The following is an 18,015-nucleotide window of genomic DNA, read 5'->3' as shown; positions in this document are numbered from 1 at the left end:
CACTAGTGGGTGCCCGTGGAAGCTATGTGAGCGCCGAGGACATCTGGAGGAAGAGAGTCCACAGGTGCGGCTGGTGTGACCACCAGCGTCTCCCGAGGAAGCCCAGGCTGTCAGCTCCGACTGTGCACGCCAGCTGTCTTATCTGTGTGTCTGCATGTTTGGGTCTGTGTACTTGTGCTTAGTCGCTCAGTCACGCGCAACTCTTTGCACCCCTGTGGACTGTAGCCCGCCAGGCTACTCTGGCCACGGCATTTTTCAGGCAAGAATACTGGAGTGGGTTGCCATTTCCTCCTCTAGGGGATCTTCCTGACCCAGGTATCCAACCCATGTCTCCTGTGTCTCCTGCACTGCCGGCGGATTCTTTACCCATTGAGCCATCAAGGAAGCCTGTGTCTGTGTACCTGGCCACGGGAAAACGTCTGTGGTCATGTGTGGAAGGGGGCATCGAATTGTTTCGTCCCCCCACCATAATCAAGTGCCCCCAGGCAGGTCTTGCTGAGGGAGTGAAAGTGCAGTTATTCTCAGATGACCAACCCCACTCTCCCAAGTGGGGCTGGGGTGGGAGTGGCTTTCTCCGTGTCCTGGTGGGTGAGTCAAAGGGAAAGACTTAGCTGGTATCTGACCCACTACATGGAGATGGCCGTCCCGTCTCCTCCTCCTCCCTGCTCATGAAGTCCACCTTCCAGGAGGCCCCATTCGGTTTCCTTCTGAGCCTTGGGGGTCAATCCTCTGGTCCATGAGGATGGCAGATGAATCGCTGAGACTCTTCCTTGAGTCTCCCTTCCTAGGGGCAGAGCAGTAGGAGCCCCTGCCGAGTGAACAGTTTGGTCTGTTGTAGGGGAGTGCCAGGAAAGGAGGCTGGAGACTGCCACCCACCCCCTTTTGAGTCATCGCTTCAGGAATGGGCCTTCTCCGAGACTTCTTGGCCTCCCAGGACAGCTTGGCCTCTAGTGAACTGATTCCCAGGGACACCCAGCACCCCCCCCACCAAGACAGGTCCTCAGGCACCTTGGCCAGAGCCGGTCCTGCTCAGGGGATGCAGCCTCAACTTCGGCCATCCCTTTTGGGATGACAGCCGCCCCTCGCCCCACATTACACTTGTTCTCCACCCTTTCGAGAGAAGCTGCTGGAGGATTCTGGTCGAGGATCAGGCCACCGCCTCCAACAACCTCCCCAAACCGGATGTGTCTGCAGCCCCCAGAACCCCAACACGACTAGACCACGGCAGTCTGGGGCATCGCGGAGTCAGCAGCGCCCCGGGGCGAACCTGGGCCAGAGGGGGGCTCCCTGGACTCCCCGGGGGCCTCCAAGGGCACCTGCCCAAGGCCACCCAGCTCGCGGCGGCCGAGGCTGCGGAGCGGAGCCGGACCTCCCAGCCGTCGGCGGGGGCGGCAACCGCCCGGGGCCTTCCCACGGCTCGGCCAGCGCGTCACGGCGGGGGCGAGGGGGCGCCCGGGGCTGCGGCGCAGGAAAGGGCCCTGGGAAAGGGCGGCGGCGGCGCCCCCGGGGCGGGGCCGGGGCGGGGCCCGACTTCCCGGCTCGCCGCCCGCGCCTCCCGGCGGAGACCCGTGCAGCCTGCGTTCATGATGAAGCGGCCCCGGGAGCCGAGCGGCTCCGACAGCGAGTCCGACGGACCCATCGACGTCGGCCGCGAAGGCGAGCTGAGGTAAGGCGGGCTGGGGCTGCGGAGCGCGCGGGGGCGAGCCCGCTGGGAAGCCGCCCGACGGGCTGGCGAGCGCTGGGCGAATCCTGGGGCGGCGCAGGTGTGGTGCCACTGTTAAGCGCACGAATATCCAGGATCCCGCGCGCTCTCCGCCGTTTAGGGCTGGGGATGCTTCATGGAGGCAGAGTACATCTCTGGGTCTGAGGTCCAGTTGGTGATGTCTTTCTAAGTGCCCGGGCGAGGCTACTGGTAAGGACTTTCCCTGAAGATCTTAGGAACCGTCCCGGGCTGTTGGTATCACACCCCCTGGTTCAGAATGCAGTGGCTATGAAGAGTAACCACACCTTAATTCTACTCTAGCTTAGGTGCACTTTTCATACACTACACACACAGAAAAATTTCCAGGGGAAGAAAATCCCCCTTAAGCAAACTGGACTTTGGGATTAAAGTTTTAATATTGAAAAAAATAATCGTTGACTTGCCCGTGGTCAATGCAAGGGCCTCGATTCCAGTCAATCCCAGTGCCCTTTCTACCACATGAGCCTGTTGCCAATGTCTTTCAACTCTTGGTACATTTTCAGACCTGGTGTCAAACCTGTAGAACAAACTAGGCTTGTAAAAGCTCTGCTACGTCCCAGTTCTGTGTACAAGCTAAGTTTCGGTTTCTTCATCTATAAAATGGGTATAAATAATAGATCTGACCTCATAGGATTATTAGGAAAATCAAATGAGATAACCTATGTCAAAAGCTTCACACAGAGCCTAGTACATAGCAAATGCTTAATTAGTATCAGGCACTCAATATGTGATACCCAGAACTTGAAAGAGCAGTGGGGACTGACTGTGAGCCTGCAGGCCTGGGTCCTAGCCTCAAATCTGCCACCAACTCACCGTTTGACCTTGGGCCATTGCTTTCTGTTTGTTAGCCTGTTTCCTCATCAGGAAATAAAGGAGAGCAGAGAGTAGAAAAGGGAGGCCTATCTGGTCCCTCCTGGCTCATCTAAACCTGAATCTCTAGACTAGATTTGCAAAGGGAATTCCGTTCATTCTTAGGGATGTTTCTGAGAGTATGTCATAATTTCAGTGAGCTCCAGTTTTCTGAGACCAGGGGATCCTTTTCAATCACAAGTCCAATAAAGGGCCACCGCCTTCCAATCATTTCTAGCTTATAATAGGAGGTAATTTCCTGTCCATAAGGTTTGGGGGTATATTATACAATTCCCTATGCAACTTACTAGCCTTTAAAAATTGTTTCGCAGAAACTGCTATTTAAAGAATCAGTTCTCTGAGTCTGTGCTTGCTGGGAGCAGAGGAAGGGACCAACGCCATGTGGTGGTGGTGGGGGGTGGGGTAGGATGGGGGGGTTGGGGGAGGTGTCTCAAGCTCAGTGTCATTGGGTCTTAATGAATCAGAGGCGTGAAATTGGTGTCAGAGAGCTAGGCCAATGGGAGCTGGCTTCTGTCCTCCCAAGAATTTGCAGCCTGGTCAGTGACCTGCCAGGTCACACAAAGTCCATGGGCAGGATGGAAGATGGAAGGAGAGACAGACTGTGAGCTGTGAGGGCACCTGAATGGGGAGAGGTCACTCACAACCAAATGTGCAAGGAGGGCTTCCTGAAGGCAGTGGCATTTAGACTATGGCATAAAGGATCGGTACGTAGTTTTTTTTTCCTATACAACATTTTGTCCTTTCAACCAGAGCCCATTTTTTGAGACTGTCTAGATTCTCTGGCGAGCAGACCCCCTCAGAGGAGAGAAAGCAGTTGGACATCTGGCAGAGGCGGACTTATAGACCCCTCTTTGTAGCACTCACCAAAAGGCCCTCCCCCCAGCAGACATCAATGCTTTAATTCAGGGAGCGCTGAACGATGCCTGCTGTGGCCCAGACCCTGGGCTGGGTGTGGGTTGAGGGGAGGGGGCCCAGATGTATCCTGCTCAGCCTCTGCCCTCAGGGAACTCTCTGAGAAGAAGAGCTTCATGGACAAAGAAAGCCAGATAAACAGTGTCGAGGGCCAGGGAACTGAAGCAGCCAGCCTCTCCCCAGGGTCAGAGGCAGGGCTCAAACCCCTCCCCACTCAGAGTAAAGAGCGGGGCGTGTTCCATTGTCACTGTGGGCATCTGCCTGGTGGCCGTGTCCTGCCCCACATGTGAGAATCCCCCTCAGAGCTCCTATCTGAACCCAGCCCCCTGACACACTTGGGTCCAAACTGAGAATATACCTCTCCCCTTCTCTGCAAAAATTTATTGAGCACCATGCCACACGTCAGGCACTGGTTCAGGGTCTGTGGGCTGCTTCTACGTGATTTGAGGCACATGGTGGCCTTTGAAGTCAGACAGACTTGTGTGTGACTCTCACCACCATTAACTTAGGCAAGTGACTACCCCTTTCTGAATCCCAGTTTTCTCCCTTTACAATATGGGGATGCTAATACCTTACCTCGCAGGATGAGGCTTTGATAGGATAATGGACTTAAGGCATACAACTTCTTGCTTTGACACAAGGCAACTTCCAAATAAAGCTGCTCTCTAGGGATTTCCCTGATGGTCCAGTGGTTAAGAGTCCCCTTTGTAATGCATGAGACACAAGTTCAATCCATGGGCAGGGACCCAAGATCCCACATGCTGCGGAGCCACTAAGCCCATGGGCCACAATGAGAGAGTCTGTGCACCTCAGGGAAAGATCCCCTTTGATTCAGTGAAGAGCCAATGCAACCTAATTAATTAATTTTTTAAAAACTTCCCTCTAAGGGGTCACTGTTTGGTTGGAGGGTGCCTTGCTCATGAGGCAGCATGGTCTAATGAAAAGCCTGGATGTCTGTAGACTGGACTTTGTGCCTCTGTCCCTCCAGCTATCAAATGATTATTTTTCCTTAGCGTGAAATGGCCCCAATACTTAACTCACAGAGCTATTGTTTGATAAATGAAACAAGCAAATGTGAAGTGCTGTCTAGAACAGAAAGTACTGGCTATGAAGTTTACACGGTGGGATGATGACTACATGGGGAGCAGTGGATGAAAAACCAGTAGACTTGGCTTCAGCTCTGTAATTTCGTTTAATTTGCTGTGTGACCTGGAGCAGATCCCTTCCCCTCTCTGAGTTTCCACATATTACAAATGGGCTGAATGCTCTCTGAAAGCCTTTCACTGGAGACATTGTGAGTCTGCCTCTGGTTGATGGAAAATGAACGGGGTCACCTGCAAAGGCTCCTCAGGGTATTTCCCTAAAAGGAACTGAGGCTGACCGCTGAGGGTGGTCATGACTGGTGGCCAGACCACCTGGAAAGCTGCCTCTCCCTCAAGAGACCACCCCAGAATTCTGGCTAGGGATCCCTTGATGCCCATGGAACCAATCTTGTGACTCAGTGTATTTTCTCTGGGTCCCTGAAAATCTGCCTTATTTCCAGGCTTTCAGTCAAGAAACTCTCACACCGTCTTCTGATGTCAGGGCCAGATCACAGCCTGGAAAAGAGCTCGCTCTGGCTGGGCTCTTGGGAGCTGTACGGCTAAGGGGACTGGAGGGCTATTCAGGCAGACAGGAAGTAGGAATTAGGAGGGAAAACAATGCTGAATTTGGAGCCAAAAGACATGGATTCCCATGTGGGCTTTGCTCCTCAGCAGCTGCATAGGCTGGGCAAGCTGCTGTAGCTCCCCATGCTCAGCATCCTCATCTGTGAAATAGAGCTCTCCCTCAAAGGAGTGAAGCATTAATACCTGTGGTGATACTGGGTGAAATGGCGCTCTCCCTCAAAGGAGTGAAGTATCAATACCTGTGGTGATGCCCGGGTGAAATGGAGCTCTCCCTCAAAGGAGTGAAGTATCAATACCTGTGGTGATACCAGGTGAAATGGGGCTGTCCCTCAGAGGAGAGAAGTGTTAATACCTGTGGTGATGCCTGGAAAGCTGTGATGTGAGGCATGCCTGTGGGATACAAGAGTGGAGGGAGAGGGATAACATTGCAGAGAATCAGGAGGATGGGAGAAGGGATGGCTGAGCTCCCTTGAAAGGGGGGTGTCAGCCTCCAACAGATGGTCCCTGAGGAGGGATCAGGCTGAGAGGCAGTGACGCGCACAATGCTAACCCAATACCCCCGGAGACACCTTACCCACCCTGGAGGGACAAAGGCCGTGTTTCTTAGTAGATCTTGGCTCTTGTGGCTTGTCCGGAGTGAAGCTTTGTAAACAAGCTGCCCTACAGATCTCAGGATCTGGCCCCTTGAGCCCTGGGCCTAGCTTGCTGAGCCATCCCTCCCAGGAGTTTTCACCCACCTTACATTCTTGTCCAGATGTTTGGAAGGAAATAGCCTTTTCCAGATGTAGCTGGACAAAGTCAGGGCCATAGCAGTAGGTTTGGCAAATGTTCATCTGGTCTCCCCTGCAACCTTCTCTTTTTGAGCAGTGATGAAAATGATCCAACCTCTAAGGCCAAGAGGGTTGTCAAGTGGGCTGGAACCCTCCGGGCGAGCCACATATGCCATTTCATGAAGGCCTAAGACTGTCGATTTTATGGTGTCACCTCTCTGTCCTTCAGTGATACCAAAGGCAAGGGCAGGAGGCGGAGCTCAACCTCGAGCTCTGTCATGTTCCAGGCTTTGCTGAGTACCGGGCACAACTGTGAATGAGACAGACATGGTTCGTGGCTTCATGGAGCTTACAGACTTCATGGAGAGACAGACAATCAAATCTGAGGTGGGAGGGGTGATGTCAGAGAAGACTGCCCCAGGAAGTTGGCATTTGAGTTGAGATCGGAAAGGTGGTAGAAGTTACTAGGCAAAGGGGCTGGAGTTGGGGTGAGGAGAGGGGAGTGGACCAGGGAAACAGTATGTGTCGCCAGAAGGGATTGGTGCATTCACAAGCTGGAGCACACAGAGCATCTAGGAGGTGACGGGCCAGCCAGGCAACCTGAAAGATGGTGGCCTTGATCTTTGGGAAGTCCCTGAGGAGTTTAAGAGAGAGACATGATCTGTTTGTTTTTTTTTTTAAGATTTTTAAAAAATTATTTATTTTTGCCTGCACTCCGCCTTCGAAGCTGCACACGGGCTCTCTCTAGTTGCAGTGAGCGGGGCCACTCCCTGGTTGCCGGACTCGGGTTTCTCATTGTGGTGGCTTCTCTTGTTACTGGCTTCCCAGGTGGCACGGTGGCAAAGAATCTGCCTGTCAGGGCAGGAGATGCAAGAGATGTGTGTTCGATCCCTGTGTCAGGAAGATCCCCTGGAACAGGAAACAGCAACCCATTCCAGTGTTCTTGCCTGGAAAACGCCAGGGACAGAGGAGCCTGGTGGACTACAGTCTGTAGGGTCGCAAAGAGTCAGACACGACTGAGCACAGCACAACCACAGTAACCTCTGTTGTTACACAGCATGGGCGCTAGTGCTCGCTGTGGTGCAGGGCAATCTTCTCAGAGCAGGGATCGAACTTGCGTCCCGTGCATTGGCAGGTGGATTCTTAACCACTGGGTCACCAGGGAAATACTGAAGACTTTTTTTTTAACTTCTTTATTGAATTTGTTACAATATTGTTTGGGTTTTTTTTGTTGTTGTTGTTGATTTATTTGGAGGATAGATGCTTCACAATTTTGTGTTGGCTTCTGACATACAACAGCGCTAATCAGCCGTTGAGTATACATATTCCCCCTCCCTCTTGAACCTAACCCCACCCCACCCATACCCCATCCTACCCCTCCAGGTTGTCCCAGGTTGAGTTCCCTATGGTGTACAGCAACTTCCCAGTAGGTATCTGTTTCACGTACGGTGATGTATATGTCATTCCTTCTGTTTAATATTTTGGTTTTTTGGCCACGAGTCATGTGGGATCTTAGCTTCCCCAACCAGGGATCAAACCTGCACCCACTATGTAAGAAAGCAAAGTCTTAACCACTGAACCACCAAGGAGGTCCCAATATTTGCATTAAGATGATCATTCTGCCTGCTTGTAGGGGGTAGTGGGATACAATAGACTCCTGCAGACTAGAAAGGTGATGGAGGCTTGGTCCTAAGATTGGCAATGGAGATAAGGGGGACAGGTGTGAAATATATTTTAGACAGGAATAGGCAGGTTTTGATGGGATAGGTGAGGACAGAGAAGGAATCAGAGATGGTGGTTGAATGCTCACCTTGCAGAAATGAGAGATGGGTGCCTTTACTGAGATGAGAACCCAGGTGGGCGTGGGGGTGGGGGTGCAAGGAGGTTTTAGGTGGAGAGGAGCTCTTAAGTTCCTGTTCAGATGTGTGTCTGAAAAAGCAGGGGGAGTCCTCTTGTCTGCAGTTATTTGTGGCTGTGATGTCTTCAATGGGAGCTGGGCTCTGGGGTTCTGGGGCCTGGCCGAGGGCATCCAGTCCAGTCTTAGGTCTGAGTGGGGCCCCTGGCCTGTTGGCCAAATGAATGATCCTAAGTGGAGCCCAGCAAATCCCCTTCACTCCAGGAGAGCCTCTGAAGCAGGAGATCCTTAAGATGGCAAGCAGTTGGGCTGAGAATATCAGAGGGGCACGAAAAGCCCCAGAGGGCTGAGCCTTCTCCACGTAATGGGAACTCCTGGAGTGTGAGCGAACATCCATCCTTCAGCGAGGCCCGGCGGACCGGAGGCCCGAAGTGATGTGAGGCTAGGGCTTTCTGGGGAGTACGGGGCCGCGTCCCTAGAGTCCAAGAGGGGCCTGTGACCCAGATGCTGCCTCCCCCTCGGCCTGGCCGCGCAGCGTGGGAGGAGGCGGCAGCTGCAGGCGGGCGGAGGGCGGGCGGCCGGCGCGCCCGGCCCGTGGGAAGCGGCGGCATCTGTTCTTTCCACGCTCGTTCCCAGCGGCTCCCTCTGAAACCCAACCCGCCGGCCCGGCCTCGCCGCCGCCGCCGCTGCCGCCGCCCGTGCCCTCGCCCGCCCCGCCCGGGGGATCTGGTTGCAGGAGCCGGTTGGCCGGGTGCGGTTCTCCCGAGGGCGAGGGGCAGGGGCCGAGGCCCAGCGGGTCAGGTCCGGACTAGAGTCAAGCCCCCCCAGTCCCATGGCCCCAGCCGCCGGCCACTCTGGAGCAGGAAACTCGGTGCAGGGGAGGACTTGGCCCAAGGAGAAAAGAGCCCCCGGGGGAAAGGGGAGAGAAAGCGCCCCCACCTACGCCTGCCCTGTGCCTCCTCCCCTCCTCCCCCCCCCGCCCCCGCCCCAGGGCCTGGGAGACCTCGGGCGCTGGGAGGGGGCTGTGCCCGCCCACAGCCGGCTCCGAGGTCAGCCCAGGCCAGGGAGATGGTCCTCTAAAAAATCAGCCTTTCTCTTCCTCTCCAGCCAGATGGCCCGGCCGCTGTCCACCCCCAGCCCTTCACAAATGCAAGCCAGGAAGAAACGCAGAGGGGTGAGTGTCTTTCTCAGCAGATTTGCGGTACAGAGGTTTGCCCTGAGTTCCCAGGGGGCCTGGCCCAGAGAACCCTGGTCAGAAACACCCCTGGGGGTCGGGGGGGGGCGGGGAAGCAATGCTGCCTGGGTTCAAGTCCCAGTTCTGCTGGTAGTGAGCTGAGTGACCTTGAGCAGCCACTTAACCTCTTTGTGCCTCATTTTCTCATCTGTGTAACTGAAATCAGGATGGTACCTTCCTCAAAGGGCTGTTTTGAAGTGAATTAATGTAATGTGCTCAGAACAAAACGTGACACCTAACTAGCCATTATTATTTATCCCAGTCTTCCCCACTTCTCTCTGAGCCTGGAACTTTAACTCCCTCCCGGGGTGCTGAGGGGTGAGTTAGGGGGACAGAAGAAAGATGTACCATGCTTCTGTCCTGGAAGTCCAGAGACCCAGAATCCAGCAGAGACTAGCCCCACCACTCACTAACCAAAAAGCCTCCTCCATCCAGCCTCATTCTCTGTCCGTAAAATGGGCGTCATACTTTCTATCCTGAGATAAGCATTCTGCTACCAGTGTCATGAGCTGCGAATGAGCTCTTGGGAATGAAAGGCCTTCCTGGCTGGAGAGAGCCATGCCTAGGACTCCTTGACTTCATGACCCAGCAACTGAAGGGGGTCTCCTTGGCCCAGCAGAGGTCTCCAGGGTCTGCTCTGGGGCTGTGGCTGGTGTTTGTATTCTAATTGACCAGTGCCCTGTTGTATCAATGGTTAATTTTGTTGAATACCACTCCTCAGATCAAGACAAGAGATCTGAGTTCTATTCCCAGCCTTGAACTTCCTTGCTGTGTGACCTTAAGCAAATTGCTGCCCCTCTCTGAGCCTTATTTTCCCCCTCCATAATGTAAGAATGGATTTATCGCCCTCACAGGAATATTGTGAAGGAAGATGAGTGAGTCAGTGCCCATCAAAACATGTTGGAAACTGTGAGGAAGTGCCTACCTGGTTTTTGTTTCTTTCCTCGTTGCTTTTTAGATCATAGAGAAACGGCGCCGGGACCGCATCAACAGCAGCCTTTCTGAACTGCGGCGCTTGGTCCCCACTGCCTTTGAGAAGCAGGTATGTGATACTGCTGACTATGCTCGAGGAAGTACAGCGTAGGTTGCAGATAGGATTCACTTCTCACGGCATCTCTTACTGATGGGTGGCAGCTGCCTGAAGTGCCTGAAGTGCCTGTTGATGGCCAGGAATAAGGGTGATGGAAATTCAGATTGACTGAGGTGTCTTAGGGGCCGTGGCTTTATGTCCATCATCAGGTTGGATTCAATCCTCAGGACGATCCCGAAGGATTAGGACTATGATGCCCATTGCACAGGTGAGGAACTGAAACACAGAGGAGAAGTAACTTACTCCATGTTCCAGATCACACAGCTAGTAAATAGCAGAGTGGACCTGGAACACAGACTGTGTGATCCTACAGTTCCCTGTCCCTCGGCACTACTGACATTTCCAGAGCTGTGTGAAAGTAGAACAGGCTGCTTGGGGAGTAAGGCTCTGTCATTGAACATGCTGGGGTGGAGGGACTCCTTGAGTGAGACAATTGAATCAATCAGACAACCTCAGAGATCCTCACTGTGTGCCCCACAGCACCATCATAGGTCCTGTGACGTCCTTTTGCTGGAGAGAACAAGTCAGTCGTTCCACCGACCTTTACTAAAACCTTCACAAGCCCAGCCATGAGCTAGACTTAGTACCTACCTTCAAGGGACTCACATGGAGAGTCCAGCCCTTAGGTTTCACCTGGGAGACCAGGTGATGCTGGAGTCTCTGGAAACATTTCCCAAGAGAGAATGAAGGACAAGCAGGCGCTTTGGGGTAAGACTATGAGCCAGATCTTGGGTGTGTGTGTAGCGAGTATGAAGTTGGATTTCTGGTAAAGCTGATCTAGGAGGCAGGTGGGTATGCAGGAGTAACATTCTGGTGAGGGTACCTGAAGCCACGGGGGTAGAGGGGACCCTCTGAGGAGAGTGCACAGAGCAAGAAAAGTGGGCCATCACCCACTGGGAACACCACCGTTTTAAGGGTCAGCTAGAGCAAGAAGACAAGGGAGGAGGACGTTTACAAACTGATGGTAGAGCAGGCTAAAATGGCAACCAAAGATAATCTATTAGCTTTGGAAGGCTTGGCCAAAACAGAAGCCCAGTTTCAGGCACTGGTGGAGCTGGAGGAAGAGGAGAAAATTGAGGCAATGAGCATTGATTACCCTGTGCAGGGGAGGTGACAGAGGTCAGCTAAAGACCATCGCTCTTCTGTATTCTGTACACACAGGGCTCCTCCAAGCTGGAGAAAGCTGAGGTCCTGCAGATGACGGTAGATCACTTGAAAATGCTCCACGCCACTGGCGGCACAGGTACTGATACTACACTCTCCCGGAGTCATTCCTGCAGCCAGTATTTGGGCGCTGGGCCCTGGGGATACAGTGGTGAGCAAAGCAGACATGGTCGCTGCCCTCGTGGAGCTCATAGTTCACAGAGGGGCTGAAGCAAAGCTTGTCTCTCTTCTTCCTTTGGCATCACCCTCTCTGCTTTCATTGTTTCCCTGTATCCTGCCCTTTCTTCAGTTCCACTCCTGCCAACCTTGAACCTTGGAGGAACTCTGCTATAACAGACTACTGGTCCCTCCCTTCCGCCAGGGCCTTGTTAAGCATCAGCCTGAATGAGCGCATTCTCACGGCAATCCCAGTGGGAGATTTTTAGCCATGGCGGTTCATTGGTGTGCCAACCCACTGATCTAGGCTTCTGGACTCTTGTGATCTTGGCGGTGTTGGGGGGAACACGTCACACTCACAGTTAAAGATCAGTTGTGGGATGGTAGTAAGATGCAAATGTAATTCATTCTGTTATTTTGAGCTAGTCCACTACAAAAATGTCACGGAACTGCGGTTTTTAAAAGACTTCTGGGCAAATGGAAATTTTGAAGCTGCTCTGTGTGTTTTCGTAATTTCACCACTGGGAAACTGTGAAAGCTCCACAGACCTTGGCTGTGAAGACTTAAGCCCTGAACCCTTAACTTGCTACCCGTCAAGGAGACAGTTGCATTTTAAGTGAGCCAGCCTGGTGCCTCTCAAGCTTTGGTGTGCAGCAGTGTCATAGGGCAGGCAGAGTCGTGGGTCACACCCTAGCCATCCCAAGGCAGTAGGTCTGGACTGGAGTTTAGGAATCTGCCAGTTTAGCAAGCATGCCTGATGACCCTGCTGCAAGTATAGTCAATTGGAAAACTTCCACTAAAGGAATGCGTGGCTGACAGTGGAAACTGTCTCTAATCAACCAAGGGAGGAGATAGTTCAAGCTACTTTTGTATTTACCCAATTTAAAGAAAAATAGTGACTAATATTTTGGCATCATTTTATGGTTTTCAAAATGCTTTCTCTAATGTTATCTCATTTGATTCTCATAAGAATCTCGAGGGTGGGTGGTGGTGTCCTCACTGTTTTCTGGCTAAGGGCTGATGGAAAGACAGAGACTTGTGGCTTAGAGCACTGGCTTTGGATCTGAACCCTGACTATTGCTTACTAGTTTTAGGACCTTAGATGAATGATTTAAGCCCTTTATTCCTCAGTTTCCTCATCTCTGAAATGGGACTAATGATAGGCTTTTATGAGGTTCAGATTAGCTAGTTCAAATTAAGTACTTAGGAAGAACCCAGCAAATGTTAGTGAAAAAAGAACAGTCTACAGAGAGAGGTGATTTAATTTGCTCAAAGTTGCACAACTAAGTAGACACCAGAGCCAGGTCTTGCCTCCAGGGAGGCCTGGCTCCAAACATAGTCTCCTGCCAAGCTGTCCCTCTGTGGGGACCTCAGCCATGAACCAGGGACTGATATTTGTTGCCATGATCATGAGGCCAGTCCTCACTGGGGCTGTTCCATCCTTGCCCAGAAGGTGACTGAGAGAGGGGCAGGAGCGGAGAGGCAGTGAGAATGTGAATACTCTTGTTGGCAGTCCCTCTGGTCACCCCAAATTGATTATCAGGTCCCCAAAACAGAGTCTGTGGCTTGAGGGCAGCCACTGAGGTCCAGGGTGGGATCCTGCTTTCTAGACTGCGCTTGGTGCTGGGAAACAAACTCGAATACCTATGGGGGCCCAAGCAGTCGTATAAATGATAGTTCACTTTTCATTTGTTAGGTATTTCTGTGCACCATTTCATTTTGTCCTCCCTTCTGTATGTAGCAAGTACTGTTACATGCCCATTTCACAGCTCAGGAAATTGAGGCATGGAAAAAGTAAGAATCTTGTCCGTAGTCAGAGTGCTGGTGAGGCCTCCGAAGACCTCCTGCTTCATGGCTACTCTCTGCTCCCCTCTCCAAGAACTCTCCCAGCTCGGATGGTTCTTACCCCCACCGCCCAGCATCCACCCCATCCTCAGAGCTGTTCCACACCTCCGTGTGCACAACCCTTTCACACCTGGCAAGCATCTGCTTGAATGAAGTTATCTTGGCCACAGAGTTTCTTCTTTGGGTTAATCATGAGTTAACGATGAAAACAATATATTTTATAATGCTCTGCGGTTAGTGAATTTATTTGGTCCTCAGACCTCACCTCCTCAACCCCAGGTGTGTGTGCGTATGCTCATTTGTATCCAACTCTTACAAGCCCATGGATTATACTCCACCAGGCACATCTGTCCATGGAATTTTTCAGGCAAGAATACTGGGATGGGTTGCCATTTCCTCCTCCAGGAGATCTTCCTGACCCAGGGATCAAACCTGTGTCTCCTGCATTGGCAGGCGGGTTCTTGACCACTCCCACTTTACAGATGGGGAGACTGGGTCTCAGAAAGGTGAGGTGACATGCCCAAGGTCACAAAGGGGGTGAGTGAGTAAAGCAGGTTCAGAACTCAGGACAGTCTGATCTCAGGCTCTGTGCTTGTCCCCTGCCCGGCATGCTCTCATCGTGCCTCACTTTTCAGGATTCTTTGATGCTCGAGCCCTGGCGGTCGACTTCCGGAGCATCGGTTTTCGAGAGTGCCTCACTGAGGTCATCAGGTACCTGGGGGTCCTGGAAGGACCCAGCAGCCGTGCAGACCCCGTGCGGATCCGCCTTCTCTCCCACCTCAACAGCTATGCAGCCGAGATGGAGCCTTCACCCACGCCTCCCGGCCCCCTGGCCTTCCCTGCCTGGCCCTGGTCCTTCTTCCACAGCTGTCCAGGGCTCTCTGCCCCGAGCAACCAGCTCGCCATCCTAGGAAGAGTGCCTGGCCCCATGCTTCCCAATGCCTCCTCTCTGGCTTACCCCATCCCGGCCCTCCGAGCAGCCCCCTTGCGCAGAGCTGCTGGCACCATCCTGCCAGCCCGGAGGAATTTGCTGCCCAGTCGAGGGGCATCTTCTACCCGGAGGGCGCGCCCCCTGGAAAGGCCAGCTGCCCTCCTGCCTGCGGCCCCCAGTGGCAGGGCCGCCAGGAGCAGCCACATGGCACCCCTCCTTCGGTCTCCTTCCCCTGCCTCCCCTGGCATGGTGGGGTCTCCTGCTTATGTGGCTGTTCCTGCCCCCAGGCCCTCTTCCCCGGGGCTAGCTGGGAGGCCAGCAGGAGCTATGCTTTGCCGCTCCTGGGTCTCTGAGATCACTGAAGTTGGGGCTTTCTGAGCTGGCTTTGCCCCCAGGAAGGAGGAGAGTTCTTTTTCTAGGAGTTCTAAAAACGGCGTTGCCTTTTCTGCTCTGCTTCCTGGACTGGTTATGTATGAAGGTATCTTCACCCATCCAAGGAACCCTCCTCCTTTGGCCCATCTCCCCCCCTCACTGCTTGTTCCAGCTTCTCCTGGAGCTGTTCTGATCTCAGAGTCTGGGTCTCATTTCTTCCCTGGACAGAGGAGTCCCAGGAGAGTCCCCCAAGAACTGTGCCCAGACCCCTTTTCTGCCTGAGAACACATGGGGCAGTAGGCATTAATCTCAGGTCTGGGAACAACGCTGTAAAAGGCCCAATGACCTAAGGCGTGCTGCTTCCCCAGAGATCAGACCCCAGCCTGTCGCAGGGACTGCCTGGCTGCAGCCTTCCCAGGCCCCTGGGCCGGAACATAGTGTCTATTTCACTTCCTGAGATAGAAACCGCACAGGGGCCACTAAGAGGTCTCCTGGGAACCCTGTCTGCCCCAGCCCACCTATCTCCTCCCCCATCCCAGTGAACCCCAGAACAGACCTGCTGTCCATCACGGCCAAAACTGGGGCCTGGGAGCCCAGCAGGGCCGGCACCTATGCTCTTCCAGCTGCCGACACCCACCCTCCAGGTGACCACAGTTTCCTGCACACAGCTGGGAGGTCTCTGGGCTCCCTGACTGGGTGTCCTCACCCCCAGGCCCGGCTGGTGCCCCTAGACAGGAGCCAGGCTTGTGCAGCAGAGAACCCGGCTCCCCACCTCCCGCATGGTCACCTCCTCCGGGCCTGTGGCCCCGTCGGATACATAGCACAGAAGCTGCGTTCCCACGTGACGGCGCCCAGAGAGGAGTCCTCTTGGGAATCAGCACCAGACGTGTGTGCTGCCTGGTTTGCATCCGGCTCGCGGAGCCCAGACGGCTGGGATCGCCAAGGGCTGTCAGGCTGGACAAAAATAGCTGTGAGGAGGGGCGAGAGGAAGGACACTGAGAGGCGGCTCGGCCCTTCAAGGTCACGCAGTGGGTCGAGGGCCTGGGATCCTCTTCACCTGGGATTCCACGCGGCTGGCTGGCTTTGCCCAAAGGCCCTTGGGTTCCCCAGTTCCCACCCGCCACTTTCCCTCTAACGGGACAAATGGCCCAGAGACCCCCCCAGTGGGACAGCAGAAACCAAACAAGATGGGGAGGGCCAGAGCTGACACACCGCCCGCCCAGCGCTGCCAGATGATTGTTAAAATGAAGAAGCACTTCTGTGCCTATTGACAAGTATCTGCTTTCCCCGACTGCCTCCGGGTGCCTCCACCACGTGGCTTTTGCCCAGGACCCCAGGCTGATTAAGGCCTGGCTGCCCCAAGGCCTCAGGGCCCTCCTGCTGGCAAGTCGTTGGTGCTGACTGCGCGGTTACCAACTGCTTCTAATGTCACCCCTGGAAGAGCCTCCCACCCCTACCCTGTGATGGAACTACCCTCCCCAGAAGCTGAGTTTGAGAAGACTGCAAGGGCTTAAAAAGTAGAGTTTGCAAAAGCCCTGGGGAGAAAGGGCCCTTTCAGACAAATGGTTAGAAGAGCAGAGATCATTTAAATGACCCAGAAAGCTCTTTTGAGAAGGCGAATTCCTCAAGGAGGGATAAAGAACGAAAGGGATTCTTTCACGCCTCAGTGTGAGGTGGTTGGATCAGATTCTGCTGTCTTCCACCTCTTTCTGCGTAGAGAGAGACGTCATTTCAGGGAGCGGGTCCCTGGCCGAGGTTGCTGCTGAGGGACACAGAGACGGAGGGGGGCTGCCAGCGGGTTCCCGGGGGTTGGGAGGGGGCACAGAGGGTGGTGGTGGAAGGCAAAGACCAACTTCACCTTTCTTACAAGGGGCAGGCCCCTCCTCCACCCTCCCCTCTTCCCTGGCACCCTCCTGCTCCCCGGACATCAGGTCAGTGCTCCATTTCTGCAGTTTGGCCACCTCCTAGCCAAGAATCCAACATCTCATGGCAGGACAGTGGGAAACGTTTTTCACGTTTCAAATACCCTGTTTCAGAAGAATCAGTTGACACCGTTGAATGAGGTAGGAATGACCCAGAACCTTAGCGTCTTAGTTGCTCTTGGGTTCATTCTTCCTGAGAGATTGTGGGGGAAACGGTGCCTCTGTGTGTTGGTTTCCATGGCTGAGGGCACATGTATCTTTGTTTATATTCCCAAATCTTTCTGGTGCCCCTGACTCCCACCCCATCGTTGGGGTTGTCACATATATTCAATAAAGGTGTTTTTTGTTTTTTGTTTTTAGCTTTTCTGAAAACCTCTGCAAAGTTCTACTTCTTACATATGTCTGGAGTTCATCCACTTCTCTCTGAGCCCACAGCCCCGACGCTGGTCTGGCCACAGCAGCTCTCCCCAGATCTCTGCCCTCTGAAAGGTCACTCTGCTTCCTTCTTGCTTTGCCAGTCAGTTCTCAGCACAGCCAGAGAGAGCTCTAAACATGCAAACCCTAGCATGTCAACCCTGGTCTCACACCCTTACTCCACTTCCCTATTATTCTAAGGATAAAAGCCAAGCTCTTCTTCTGCTCCCAAATCCACTTTCAGCCTTTTTCTTGCCAATCTCAAGCTTGTTGCCTGTGCTTCTCCCACCCGGGCCTTCCTTCATTTCTTCCTTACTCCAGCCTCATTCCCATCTCTAGGACTTCGCATCTGCTGTTCCTTTTGCCAAGGATGCTCTTTTCACCCTTTGCAGGCTAAAAGCTCTTCATACCCTCAGGCCTTGGCTGAAATGTCACCTTCTCAGAGAGTCCCTCCCTGACTCCTGGGCTTGACTCTATCTCAAAGTCCTCTATTCTTTTTTTCTCATATGGAATTTACCGTTGCACGTCCATTTGTGTGTTTACTTACTGGTGAACTGCCTCCCCCGCCGGCGCATAAGCTCCATGAATGAGGCCAGGGACCACGCCTGGTTTGCACTCCACCCTGTATCCAGTGCCAAGCACAGTGCTGGGCTCAAAGTCAGGGTTCAATCAATATGTGTTGAAAAAATGAACTGGGGGGAGTGAAGAATCTTCTAGACTCGTGTTATTGGATGATTTGGGCTCCTCTGGACTGAACCCCGTGCTGGTCAACTTCAGGGGGTGGCTGGAGAGCACACTGAGAGCAGGACCAGGGGACTGGAAGTTCTGGCCAATGGTGAGGGGACTCTGGCCAAAGAAAAGCACGAGCGTGCTTGCTCTGGAGTGCACTGTGACAGCTGGGAACAGGCAGGCCGTTTCTGCCAGAAGGTCTTGTTCTTCACTCTTGGCCCAGTTCTCGTCAATGGGTTTGGCTTGTGGTGAATCCAGGCAAACATTTACAGAGGTCTGCTCCATGCCAGGCCAGGCATGGCAGAGCCAGAGGGGACGAGGTGACCCTTGAGGGGGTGCACCC

General features: G+C 53.6%; 1 protein-coding gene across 1 annotated transcript; it reads left to right on the top strand.

Annotated features, from left to right (window-relative positions):
- Positions 1–1,442: 1,442 nt before the first annotated feature.
- Positions 1,443–16,880, top strand: HEYL (hes related family bHLH transcription factor with YRPW motif like). The gene is made up of 5 exons (XM_069550305.1): positions 1,443–1,666; positions 8,923–8,989; positions 10,008–10,091; positions 11,301–11,382; positions 13,940–16,880. Exons 1-5 carry the CDS (start codon positions 1,584–1,586, stop codon positions 14,611–14,613), a joined length of 990 nt encoding a protein of 329 aa, XP_069406406.1. The 5' UTR covers positions 1,443–1,583; the 3' UTR covers positions 14,614–16,880.
- Positions 16,881–18,015: the final 1,135 nt, after the last annotated feature.

The sequence above is a fragment of the Ovis canadensis genome, chromosome 1 (assembly GCF_042477335.2).
Source record: "Ovis canadensis isolate MfBH-ARS-UI-01 breed Bighorn chromosome 1, ARS-UI_OviCan_v2, whole genome shotgun sequence".
Classification (NCBI taxonomy): Eukaryota; Metazoa; Chordata; class Mammalia; order Artiodactyla; family Bovidae; genus Ovis; species Ovis canadensis.
This window is presented reverse-complemented; position numbering and strand designations above follow the sequence as displayed.